At 40.3% G+C, this 13755-nt stretch overlaps 1 protein-coding gene across 1 annotated transcript in view; it reads left to right on the top strand.

Annotated features, from left to right (window-relative positions):
- Window positions 1–13755, top strand: part of LOC146314864 (serine/threonine-protein kinase D3-like) — a 47394-nt gene that overhangs the window by 21300 nt on the left and 12339 nt on the right. Inside the window, exons 4-10 of the mRNA XM_084737237.1 lie at window positions 2393–2524; window positions 5966–6123; window positions 8894–9083; window positions 9279–9356; window positions 10056–10236; window positions 10503–10626; window positions 11681–11758. Of these exons, the coding sequence (XP_084593363.1) occupies window positions 2393–2524; window positions 5966–6123; window positions 8894–9083; window positions 9279–9356; window positions 10056–10236; window positions 10503–10626; window positions 11681–11758 (941 nt within the window). The remainder of the gene's footprint in view (window positions 1–2392; window positions 2525–5965; window positions 6124–8893; window positions 9084–9278; window positions 9357–10055; window positions 10237–10502; window positions 10627–11680; window positions 11759–13755) is intronic.

The raw sequence follows: 13755 nt of genomic DNA, 5'->3' as shown, positions 1-13755 counted from the left end.
TACTTTTATATTAGCTGGTTACTTACTAAAATAATATCCTCTGGACCAACATGTTCTGTCTGTTGACTGACAAGAGAAGATAAACGAGTGGCTGTTAAACAAGTTTCAGCTCTTGTTTTTTTATCTGCGTCATTGTACACAGAGCAATGCAACAGCATGACAGGCTGTAAACTTTACAAACTGAGTCTCTAAATCACCACAAACCACAAAACTAACTGTGATGGAAGCAGAGAAGACTGATAGAAACGGAGCGCACTTCACCAGAGCGCACCGCGGGGCGCAGGACAGCTGACGCGCCGTCAGACACTTCACCAGAGCGCACCGCGGAGGAAGATACGTTTTGTTTAACCAGAAATAGCTGTTTAACTGCAACAGAATCATGTTGCATCATTGTCAGCTTTGTTCAAACCAACTCTGGTTTGGTCCAAATAAATCCTTAATCCACAGTGTAAAGGAGTGCACAGCCTCCAGAGCGAAGCTCGAATATTCATATAGGGCAGCCAAATGTGATTCGACTAAAGAAAATCTTAGTCGGGAACAGCCCTATTCTCATGTGCACAATTTAAGTGCGCACATGCATGCATGCGTGCGTACATGTGCTCCCGTACTCCCATAAATAACTGTATACCTGCAGCCGACTGTCTGATGTGTGTCTGCTGTGGGTTTTTGGCAGACATCTTGTATCTTACAAAAAAAGTGAAATGACAGGCTAAATAAGTTGTGATGTTTCATGACATCACATGGCGTGCATCTTCACTTCCTAATCATACACAGTGCTTAGAAGTGTGTGTTTGTTGTATTGTTCCTGTACTTTTGATTTTTTGTGACTAAAACCAACCAAAAATGCTTAGAAGTTATTTTCCATATTGTAAGAGACATTTTACTCATCATCATCTCTTCTTTCATTTTTGCGCCCAGTGTGCTGCAAATTCAAAAACAGAGACATGTAAACTGTTCAACTGATGTCCATGAATTTAGTTTTAATTTTCTTCTGATTTAAATTAAACAAATTCTTATGATTTTGAAAGATTTGCCCACATTCACAAATGATTCTGTGGCACTCTTTAAATAAATAATCTGCTACACAGGATGTCAAGTGAGTGTTTCTAGTTTCTAACACCTTACAGGTGTAGAAAGTGGAGACATACTGATCATTCTTTGGTTAACAGGCTTGAGCAGGACATGGAAATGTCTGCTGTTCAGGTGATCTCTTTTTCACAGAGGGGTCAACAGGTTAGATAACTGACCATGATAAATTATCTCATCACAGTACGCTGAGATACATGTGGCCACAGGCTGTCATGGCTGTAGATGTGAAAATCTTGGCCTGTCGGTGGGTCTACAGACTGAAACATCTCAGCTGTTTGATAGATTTACATGTCATGGTCCCCAGAGAAGGATTCCTAATGACTTCACCTCTTATGTCATTATTGATGCAACATCACTGGTTTTGAGTAAAATATCTCAATAACTATTGAATCGATTACCATAAAATTTGGTACACACATTCATGCTAACATGCTGATGTTAGCATTTAGCTCAAAACACTGCTGTTAATTAGTACAGCCTCACAGAGCTGCTAACATGACTGGAGACTCATACATTGCTTCCTAACATGCAGGCTGCCTGCAAACTCGGAGCCCTTGACCCTTTTTGGGTCAACTGCTACGTTGTAGCAGGCCACATAATCAAATCAAAAGTAGTAATGGCTCAAAATTTAAGGTTTGGTCGAGGGTGGGGCATCAATTCAGATTTCCCAAATCGATTCAATCTGAGTCGATTCGATTTCAATATTGATTCAGTCATGCATATTTCAGTTACAGTAGCAATTTTGCTTTGATATGAAGAGATATTAATGTCCACATTAGGAATTGACCCCAATGCAGGTGCATTAACAGTGTTTCCCCTACCATTGTTACTGGACCTCCTGCACCCCTTGAATGAAGAAAAGTATTTTATTTTATCTTTTAAATTCTTCATTTTTAGACATTTTTATTCAGAGACTTTTAACTTGAGATTTTATTTGTTTTATAAGTTTGCACTTGTTTCCTTCCTTCCATCCTGCTGCTCCACTGCATGTTGTGTTTCTGGCTTTGTCGCAGACTACAAGTCATAGACTTGGATTTTCTCTGTCATTCATGATGTCACGCTGACTAGTTGATGTTAAGTGTGTTTACTGGACCGGTCTAATGTCTGTAGAGACTCATTTCAGTAATTAAAAGTGACTTTAATGTAGATTCAAAGGTACAAAAATAGCATCAGTAAGATGCTGTAATCATGATCTCTGTCATGTCCAAAGAGAACGTGCAGGGGCTGGGATATTGATCAGGGCTGATCCATTGATTGCTTTCATGTAGTTGTTGTTTGACTGATCTGTGTTTGTTCATTTCAGCTCTCGCCACAGCCGAGGACTTCCAGATCCGTCCTCACACGCTGTACGTTCACTCCTACAAGGCGCCGGCCTTCTGCGACGACTGCGGGGAGATGCTGTGGGGGCTCGTCAGACAGGGCCTCAAATGTGAAGGTGAGCGTGTGGCGACAAAGTGCTGCAGGAGTTTATTTAGGGTCACATCATGTTCTGATGACTCTGCTGCTGTGGTTTACACCTGCTGTCACATACATCCTGAATGAACAGACTTTAGTCAAACTGACGACATGGAGGCATGTACAGGTTTTATAAAATTACAAAGCTACAAATCAGGTCCACTCTCTGTGGATTTTATTGCTTTAAAAAACTTGCAGCATCATGTAGTTTCATGCAGCACAAGAAAGTTTTAATTTGCACCAGAAGGGAGGCCACTTCTCCTCATTTCTAGAACTGTAGAGCTGCAGCTTCCGCTAATACCAACACAGTCAGTACAGATTAGATTAAACAGGGTCAGACTTTGAATTATTAGACTATAATATTCATAAACACCAGGAAACAAAACTGTTAGGAAGATAAAAATGGAGAGAAAACATTTTTAGATCTACTGGGGTAAAAATGGGGTAAAAGTTTGTCCTGTGGGTGGTGCTAGAAGAAGGGTCAGGTTGTTTCTAGAGTGCCCCACCCCCAGAAATCAATGATTCGATTCATCAAAGTCAAATCAGATTTCGTCTCTAAATCACTGCAAAACCACAAAACTAACTGTGATGGAAGAGGAGACGGGTGATAAAAGCAGTGGGCGGCAAAGGAAACTCAAACAGCTGTTAGCTTCTTCACGTTAGCGTCCCAGGCACTAATTTGCCGTTCTCAGCGTGTAGGTTGCAGCTCGGAGGTTGTTCTTGTTTCCCGGGGAAACACAGATAGATCCAGTCATTATCTCCTAACCTTAATGCAGACTGAAGGACAGGTTTCGTTTTATTAATCCATAAAACTCTGCTGGAGTTTCACAGGAAAAAAGTGTTGCAGAATCTCCCAAACAATGGAAGTGAATGGTGACCAGTTTTGAAACTCCAAGCAAAAGATCTACAGTGAAGATTCAGGATAAAAAACATGGTGGAAATAACATTTTTTAGTCAGCTTGGCATGTTGGGACTTTAGGAGACTTGGATTACACCAGACTAGCAGTATGGAGGAGTTTTCTGTTTTTATTCTGTTGTTTTTTTTTTTCATTTGAAAACGGGTCACCATTCACTTCCATCGTTTGGGACATTCTGCCTCACTCTTTTCCAGTGAAACTCCAGCAGTATTTTGTAGACTAAAAAACTAAACCTGACCTTCAATCAGCATGAAGGTGAGGAGATAATGACTGAATTTTCATTTTTGGGGTGAACTATCCCTTTAATGTATTTTGTTGTGTTCTTTGTCAACAGTCCCCGTACAAACACATCATCACGTGTGTTTGGTTTTGCCGTCCCGCCTCCATCAGACTGTTTGTTTGTTTTTCCCGTCCCGTCCAGAAGGTGTTGTCCCTCTGCAGTGTAACTCAGACGCGGATTGTCAGGATATCTGGGTATTTAAAACAATTCAGACGAGCTTCCTCTCAATTAAACTTTATGAGAGGAAGTGATGTGTGCTGCCAGCGTTTCTGTGGTGATGTCAGACGAATCAAATGTTAATGGGTCTAACAGACGAATAGGAAGCTGCACGTCATTCCATCTGAAAACCGAAAATTGATCTTTAAATATATAAAAGTTGACTGTTGTGACCTCCGTCCTGCTGAGAAACAGAAAGATCAGCCGCTTTTTCTAATTCAGCCTGATGTTTTATCACATTTAATCAGGTTTTATTCTCTCTGAGTTTCTGTGTGGCGACTCCTCTGATTGACCGAGTCATCACCTGCAAATCAAGGCTCAGGCACACGTCCAACACACACACACACACACACACACACACACACACACACACACACACACACACACACACACAGGTTTTCACACACTGGTTTTTCGAGCCTGAAAGCAGCAGCGACCGTACAGCAGGATGTCTTCATTGACTCGGTGACTTCCTGCCACTATTTTTCATGTCTTTCAAGTCCTGATCTCAGCGCTTGGAAGCCTCAGAGCGAATCTTAACTGTAGTGATGCCAAGCAGAGAAAAGAGACGCTTGATGTCGGCACAGAAATACAACTTCCGCTTATATAACTTGCTAGGAGGTTGAAACTGTTAAAAAGTAGTTTTCACACCGACACAACGATCTGCTCTGACTGATGGGAGGTGAAGGACAAGAAAACCTTGATGGATGAAGAAGAAGACTTTTGTCTGTGTACTTAAACTTGTATTAAACAGTAGATTAAAGCCATTATAATTAAGTTTGTGTTTGATATTAAGAGCCGAGTTCATTAAATTCACATAGGATTTTTCATCATTTTAACCCATTCATTATCATTATTTCATTATTTTCATTATTCTAACCTGTAAATTCATGCTTGGTCACAGTTTTAGTTAAAAGGTCTGAACAGAAGTGATGAGAGCACAGAAAGACACTTGACTCCCGTGTCGATTCTTCTTCTTCCTGTGAATGTTTGGGTTTTGTTCAGTTTAAAGTTGTGTATCTAATCCATCTTTCCAAATTCAAACTCTCAAAATTTTACCCTGAAGCGGACGACAAATGCGACCGCTGTGACCTCACACACGTCCTTCTCATGACCAAATAAACTTCTGTTTTTTGTTTTTTGTTTTTTTGTTTTTTTATTTCTGAGATCATTGGAGTTGAAGATCCTGCTTGGGAAGGGACAGCTATTTTTAAAGTGTCCAACTCGGTTGAAAATTTCTCATAAAGACAGTTATTTCTTTTACTTCTCATCTTGTTCACAGAAAGACTTTACTTCTTTGGAAATTCCCTTCTCCTTCCTTCATCATCATCATTCCTATCAGAGACATGATGTCCCCTAAACTGCAAATAAATAAATTTGGTATCTGTGGATCAGCCAGCCACCCTGTGATTAAGACCACCTGTATTATTAACATGCTTTAATTCTGACTGAATACTACTTGTATGGACAAATTCCTCGACCGTTAAAACTTATTCTAGGTGTAGTTTGGTATTTTGTGGTCGATGTCCCTGAGCCTGACACTGAGGTATCAGAATAAATCCTGTTTTGTATTTTGTGTGAAGCTCTCCAACTTTTTTATTTTTATCTTTTTTCTTTTTTTTTTAATTCATTGTAATTGTAATTGTTATTACCATCGAGGTCTGTCTTATTCATTATTATTTATTATTTATTGTTCAGCCTCTGTACATCTGCAGTGGGTGAGTGTTGAGTGAGTGAGGGAGGCTGGAGGGAAATATTAAAATATGTAGGACAGTTTCTCTCACTGGTGTTGTATTTGTACAAAGAAATTAACCAGACTTGTCAAAATAAGTCAGGATAACCAGGAACAGTGAGATTTAGCAAAGACAGGACTAACTAAAAAAACTACAAAAAAATAAAAACTAAAGGAAAGCGTCACAAATATTAAAAGAATCATCCGACACTTTGGGAAACGCTTCTTAATTTGCTTGCTGGTTGGACTGATCAACCTTCATTTTCTCCTCCTCAGGATGTGGACTGAACTACCACAAACGGTGTGCGTTCAAGATCCCCAACAACTGCAGCGGCGTCAGGAAGAGACGGCTGTCCAACATCTCCCTGCCGGGCGCCATCGTGTCCATCGCTCGTCCACCTTCCACGGAGTTCACCCCGACACCGCAGGAGGAGGTGAGTGTACGCCATCATTACAGGACTGTTAAAGCTGCTTTAAATATCACAAATACACATCAGATATTCACGTAGTTAAGACAGTATTTTACTTTTCATTTATGCTTCTTACACAGCGTTCAACACAGCCCTGTAATAATAACTGTTAGTACATGACTTTTTTTTATCCTGAATCTGACTTCTCTCTATAGTGCAGTATAATAAAGCCTGTGTTTCCTCTGGGTGCTCCAGTTTCCTCCCACAGTCCAAACACGTGCATGTCGACTGGAAACTGTAAATCGCCTGTAGGTGTCTATATGTGTGTCAGACTGTACCCTGCCTCTCGCCCAGTGCATGCTGGGATACACTGGGTGGACAACACCAAACATTAGGTTAGAAGGTGGATGAATGAATGGCTATAAGAAAATTTAGAATCATAAAGAATTCTTCAAAATATGTAGGAATATTAGGTGAAAGTCAGCTTTGATTTATTTTCTGACAAATAATGAATGACATGAATGAAAACACTTCACATGCTGCAGATCTACGTTGTGCAACCAGTGAACCATTTCCAGTAGACTCTCTCTCTCTCTCACTCTCTCACACACACACACACACACACACACACACACACACACACACACACACCGACACACACACACAGTCTCTGTCTCTGATGCCTGGAGGCGAACCACTGGATTTTCCATCCCGTTCAAAGTAGCTAACAAAATGAGTCACAGTCAGAGCTTCACACTGACTGGAACAAACAAACTTTTATCAGCTCCATCACGCTGGTATCCTCTCTCTCTCTCTCTCTCTCTCTCTCTCTCTCTCTCTCTCTCTCTCTCTCTCTCTCTCTCTCTCTCTCTCTCACACTCACACACACACACACACACACACACACTCTGAAGGCTGAGACACAGAGAGAGAGGAACATTCTTATTAACACAGATCACATCTTACTGTGTTTTTGTTAACAGAACATCTGCTCTGAGCTGCTGTTAAAATATTCAAAATATCAAAACAAAACTACAGGAATTTATAGATTTCACCATCTACAATCCATAATATCATGAAAAGATTCAGAGAATCCAGAGAAATCTCTGCATGTAAGGAGCAAGACTAAAAACCGACACTGAATGTCTGTGACCTTTGACCCCTCAGGCATTAAAAACCCACACCGTTGACAGTAAACACAGTTTGTCTCTGCATCTACAAATGCAAGTTCAGACTCTACCATGCAAAGAGAAAGACATATATCAACAACATCCAGAAACACTGCAGACTTCTCTGGACCCGAGCTCATCTGAGATGGACAGATGCAAAAATTAACGCTGAAAGCTGCATACAGGATTTGGAGCGACATATGCTGCCATCACTGACGTCTTCTTCAGAGACGTCCCTGATTATTTCAGAAAGACGATGCCAAGACACATTGTGGACGTGTTCCAACAGCGTGTCTTTGTAATTAAAGAGTTCAGGTCCTAGACTGACCTGCCTGCAGTCCAGACTTGTCTCCCATTGAAAATGTGTGGTGCATTATGAAGCACAAAATAGGACAACAGAGACTGTGGACTGTTGAGCAGCTGAAGACGAATATCAAGAAAGAATAAGAAAGAACTGACCTTTAAAACTTCAACAGTGAGTGTCTCAGTTCACAAAAACTGACTTAAAAGAAAAGCTGATGGATCTCAGTGAGAAACATGATCCTGAAACAACTTTTTGGAATGTGTTGCAAGCATTTAAAATTCAGAATGAGTGTATATTTTTAAAAAAAAGTTTTTGCAGATCATTGCATTCCTGTTTTTATTTGTGTCCAAAACAATGTCTCAAATTAAAAAAGTAAAATTGTGGGTAGTATATGCTGTTCTGTAAAAATCAGCCTGTCGACACGTTCAGGAAGCAGTTAATAAGGTTACAGTCATTTCATTGTCCCCCTGTGGTATTTAATCTTTGTAAACACAAACAACATGTTTGTTCTGTGAGGCCTCATCAGGTTTAGATGATCCATGTTTCTGCTCTAAAGAAGAATCTCAGAGTTTTCTATTAAACATAATATTACATCTTTCATGTCCAAAGCTCGTTTAAATGATCAATAACGCTGCGACGTGAGAAGGCGGTTCATCAAACTGTTCTGTACTAATTCAGGCCCATTGTGTCACATGTTTCCTGCTCCTGCCAGGACTGCAGCCTGTTAGCTGCACGGCGGCTGCACAAGGACAGCCATTGTTCTGGTGGATAGAAAAGATTTCGTCGGTTCTCTGTTTTCATGACGAGAGAACAGTTCTGCCAGTCTGATGTCTCAGCTGAACCTCCTGAACCCTGATTGTTCCCTTCAGTTCCCTTCAGTCGCTTTAAAGTCAGAGGGGAGAAAATAACTTGAGGGGGATTTTGTAAAGGTCTAGAAAAGTCTTTAAGAACACCAAATTCTTTAAGTCTTAAGATCTACAAAATATTTTTCCAGTATTAGTTACAAAAAGGTTTTGTATGTAATTGTAATTTATAAGGAAAAAATCCCAAATTTACAAGAAAAAAACTTGGATGTTCTTTGATTGAAATGTCATAAATTTGTAGGAAAAAACTCAACAATTCTCTGAGTTTTCTTGCCTAGGAACCAGATCTCATTCCTAAATTTACTATTTAATTCCCAGAAAATATAAAGTCTTGACTTGAAGTCTTAGAGTTTTTTCTCCTTTCCTGGTTCCAAGAACAAAAATCAAACAAACTCCTAATTTCTTTACCCTCCTTTGTGTTTTTTCTTCTCCTCTCCTCGCCCTCCTGGTCGGCGCAGCGCCCCCTCCTGGGTGCCGGGAAGCGTAACTCTCTGCTGAGCGGTCGTCCCATCTGGATGGAGAAGATGGTCCTGGGTCGGGTCAAAGTCCCTCACACCTTCTCCGTCCACACCTACACCCGCCCCACCATCTGCCAGTTCTGCAAACGTCTGCTGAAGGGACTCTTCCGCCAGGGCATGCAGTGCAAAGGTGACGACAAAAACACTTAACCATCATCTAAAATTTAATGTAAACTGTTTTACTGTTTTGCATCAGTTAGCTACATACAGTCGTCACAAAGAGATGAAGACTGACAAAATAAGTTATTGGGTTACTTTTTTGTGAATGAATGTATGTTTTTTAGGTTTTATTTTCTTTAAATTATTTGCATCTCTTCCACTCTAGATTGTAAATTTAACTGCCATAAGAGATGTGCGGCCAAAGTACCTCGCGACTGCCTGGGAGAGGTCGACTTCAATGGAGGTGAGTTTGTTCAACTGGGTTTCACTGTTACTGTGACACACAACACACCTGTAACTCACTGTAATGTGTATTTACTAGAGATCGACCAATAGTGGGTTGAAGAAAATCAGATGCAGGGCAGTGTTTTGTTTTTCTCTTCTCCTCTCCTCTCTCTCTCTCCCTCTCTGAACAGGGGGGAAATATCTGATTGCGTTCAGAAAACAGCTGTTTTCTTCTCTTCAAACTCTTCTGCAAACTGTTTGTCGAAGGTGCGAGCTGCAGCAGTTCGGCAACCCAATACAGCTCTATTTTAAATTTTCTGAACTTTGCAAAAATGAGATAATTATTTTTTAAATCATCATCAGAGAAAAGTCACATTAGAGGGAGTGAAATAAGCCCCTAAAAACCAAAACTGAAAAAGCAAAATGTGTCTAGATTTTATATTTGTATTTTATTTTCCTTCCCGTTTTGTTTTGTTCTGAAGCGCCACACTCTGTTTATAAAAGTGTGATTTAAATTAAGTTTGTTTTCATTTATTATTTCTAGAGAGATTCTGAGGTTTTTCCTGTTCACTTCAATGCAGTTTTCAGTTTGGTTTTTGCAGCCAGCACCTAGTGGCCGTTAGAGGAACTACAACTGAAAATTTTAGTTTTTATAAAATGTCTAAAGTCTGTTAGTTAAAAATCTTATCCTCAGACTCTTGACTGTGTGTCTCTGCAGAACCGGCCAGTCCCAGTCTGGACGAGGCGACGATGGAGGTGGACAACTGCGACGCCAACAGTGACGGCGGTCACAGCATGGACGAGCAGGAGGAGCTGTCCACCCCCGACGACAAGCTCTTCTTCATCGAGGGTCCCTGCACGGACAGCGAGAAGGACGACGAGACGCTCAGAGCCATCAGGTGAGCTGAACCTCTGGATTTCCATGATGATGAAAATGTTGGTGACTACAAAGCAGCTACATTCAACTATTGTTTCAGGTTGTCTGGTAGAGGTTAGGGGTTAGGTTAGTTCTTGTTCTTCTGTAAAATGTTAAATGGCTGCTGTGAAAAAATGTCTATAACTCAACTGTCCATTTAAGTCAGAAAGATGACTGCATTCTTAATCATTTCAGATGCATTTCCTAAAATGTTTGCATTTGTCTTTGTGTTTATTTGTTGACGTGCAGCCCGTCGACGAGCAGCAACATCCCTCTGATGCGTGTGGTTCAGTCCATCAAACACACCAAGAGGAAAAGCTCCACCGTGGTCAAAGAGGGCTGGATGGTCCACTACACCAGCCGAGATAACCTGGTGAGAAAACACACAAAATCCCCTCTGCTTCTGTAGGCACTTTAAATCCAGGGTGGGAATGGCGGACTCCGCCACTAACCATCAGGACTACTATACAGAGCCATTCAATGAGTGTAATGATGCAGACCCTGAAAAAACAGGGTTTGATTTAATGCAAGTCTCCTGCTAGTTTTATATTACTGAATCATTATTATTGATGCATTAAAGGGATAGTTTGGATTATTTGATGAGGTACTTATTGATATACCTACAGTAGATGGCGGTCAACACGCCTCCAGTGTGGAGATGCAGAGAGGAGTATTAGCATTAAGCTAAACAATGTACTGCTGTGGACAATCACCCTTAAAAAAAATCTAAATCGGTTTAAGTTTACGCTATATGTAGAATATTTTTTCTTGTGTGCTGTCAGACGGTGGTTTCTATCCAGAAAACTGCTGTCATATAAGCTAAATATCACTCTTTCTTGCTCAACCAAACTCCATAGACAAAATCAGTCATTTTACCTCACAGGACATGGGAGTTGCTGGTCTACTGCCGCCTCTATCTGTTAGTTTGGTGTGACTTCGGTGATTTAAAAGGTTAGTTTGGATTCACAGAAGTCACACATTAATACAAACTAACTAACAGATTGAGGCAAAAGTAGACCAGCAACTCTTGCATTCTGTGAGCTAAAATGGCTGATTTTGACAATGGAGTTTGGTTGGTTTGGACAGAGTGAAATCTGACTCATATAACAGTGGTTTCCCATTAGAAAAGGCTGTGAGATCCCACCTCAAAAAAATACAAACTATCCCTTTAATGTTTCATCTAATTGTGGGGGAGCCACTTTTAACTACTTTTTGGGTTGTTAAATCTATAACAAAGGGTCATATTTTATAAACTGACCATGCGTTTTGTATATAAAACCTTAACTATAACTATATCGGAGTAGTAAGTACAATATTTTCTTCTGAGATGTAGTGAAGTAGAAGCATGAAGTGGCTCAAATCTACAGAATGTGTATATATTGAAATAAAAGTTTGTATCCTGATGAGCTTTCTTTCTGTCTTTGCAGAGAAAGAGACATTACTGGCGGCTGGACAGCAAGAGTCTGACTCTGTTTCAGAATGAAAGTGGAGCCAAGTTTTACAAGGTAGGAGACCAAGTCGGCTCAGATCTGGTTTCAGCTGCTCGGCCAAACAAAGCAGCGACGCGAGGAGGAGCAGACTGCAGGGAGTCAGGTTCATACAGTCACATTCATGAGACGTTATTAACACGCAACGCACGTGTCTAATTATAACCAGATTATTCTCGTCAGGTCAGGGTGCGTTTGCAGTCAGCTTTAATCTCTTTAAATTTAGAAAAGAAAAATATGAAAAACTCTTAAAATGTCATAATTAGATCAACATTTCAATCATGTAGGACAGTTGTGATGCATGTGATGACATTTTTTCTGCAGCCTGTGTGATGTTTGATACATATTTCTAAGATCTGATATTGTTCAGTCAGTAAAATCAAAAAGTAGGAAAATGTAAAAAGTCAACAGATTTATTGTCGTCCAAACCAACAGTGTGAAACAAAGTAAATGATTTACAAGGATATAAAAGTTCAGAACTACTTTTGCGTTCTCTTAAAATAAGTTTTACATCCCCTCTGATCCATAAAGGAAGGCTGAGCTGTGTTATTATCCAGTCCTGTAGCAGGCTGGACTCTTTAATGAAGACAGGAGCCAATCAGTCACGTCTGACAAACAAGATAATTATAAAATAAAGTGAAGATATCTCTGCCAAGCCTTATAAACAAGAAGCACCACAGGTTCAGATCCTGTGTGGATTAAAAATGTGTTCTTGTGCTGTTAATAGAAGCGGTAAGATAAGATCAGCATTTATTGATCCCCAGAGGGGAAATATGGGTGTTGCTGCAGAACAAGGACAGAAATAAGTACAGATCAAAAGAGAAAGTAAAAATAATAATAATGAAGAGCAGTCAGAGTACAGCGTCTGTAGCCAAGTCGATACAATCACACATTCAACCACAAATGCAGCCAGATTCACAGTCACAGCTTCATCCGTCACAGCTGGGGGCTGTATACTGTCAGAGCTCGGGGCAGTGAACGCATCATATAAAGTGTTGCATCAGCTCTAGTGCTTTAATTGTGCCTGAAAAGTTGAGCCTGCCGAGACAAAATTCTGTCTGAAACTGACCTGAACCCAACCCTCATTAGCATATTTCATCCCGAACCCGATTACAGCCTGACTTTTTTTTTTTTTTTTAACAAGCTTCCCTCTATGTACCAAACAGTAGGAATTTTCAGTAACAGGGACAGAACTTGGGGGGAACTTGAACTGACAATGACTAAATAAATAAATATAAAGTACAGCCTAAACCCAATGCCATCCTATGAAATATGTGAGAAATAAGGCCCAAAAAATAACTGAAACTTATTTTCTGTTGAATGACTAACTTTTTAAGCACCCATAAACCCATAATCTTGGTGGCCAAAGTCCACTTTTGGTGGCCCAAATGTAAACTTATGTAAAAAAACCATACAGAAAAGGCAGTTTACTATAACTAACACAGGCTTCCTTAACTGTGACATTTGTGTTGTCCACTTTTCCCATGAATTGTGATGTGGTGTTTCCTGAAGGCATCGTTTCAGATGAGAAACGAGCTACACTCCTCGGATGGTTGAGGCAGCTGGTGGCTCACACCGCAGCACATTACATCCTTAGATGTGTTCAAGTCTAGACTCTTAAACTCCGTTTCCAGTCGCTTCTCAAGTTTTGTTGCTGTTTTGTTTTTTCATAGTCCACCTTTCGTGTTTGTGGTTCTTCTGTAAGGATCTCATTAGCTGTTTGAAAAGGCTGAGTAAACTTCAGTTGCCTGGACGTATCTGTAGCTAACAGGCGATGGCGGTCTGTGTGGCCGTGGGTTGCCAGGTCCACAGTTTTCCCACAGAATTGGACTGCTTTGCTCTTGAGTGACTGCCTGTAGGCACCTCCGTCCTATCAGACTTGAACTTTGCTTCATGCTTTTCTCTCCTGACTTGATTCTTCTCTCAGACTTACAACACTTTGGATAAAAACAATTACTAAATGAACTTGTAGAAAATTGTAAATAACTTTTGAAGTGTTGAATTTTTTGTTGCTG

The sequence above is a fragment of the Lutjanus erythropterus genome, chromosome 15, assembly GCF_056507025.1.
Source record: "Lutjanus erythropterus isolate fLutEry1 chromosome 15, fLutEry1.hap2, whole genome shotgun sequence".
Taxonomy (NCBI): Eukaryota; Metazoa; Chordata; class Actinopteri; order Lutjaniformes; family Lutjanidae; genus Lutjanus; species Lutjanus erythropterus.
This window is presented reverse-complemented; position numbering and strand designations above follow the sequence as displayed.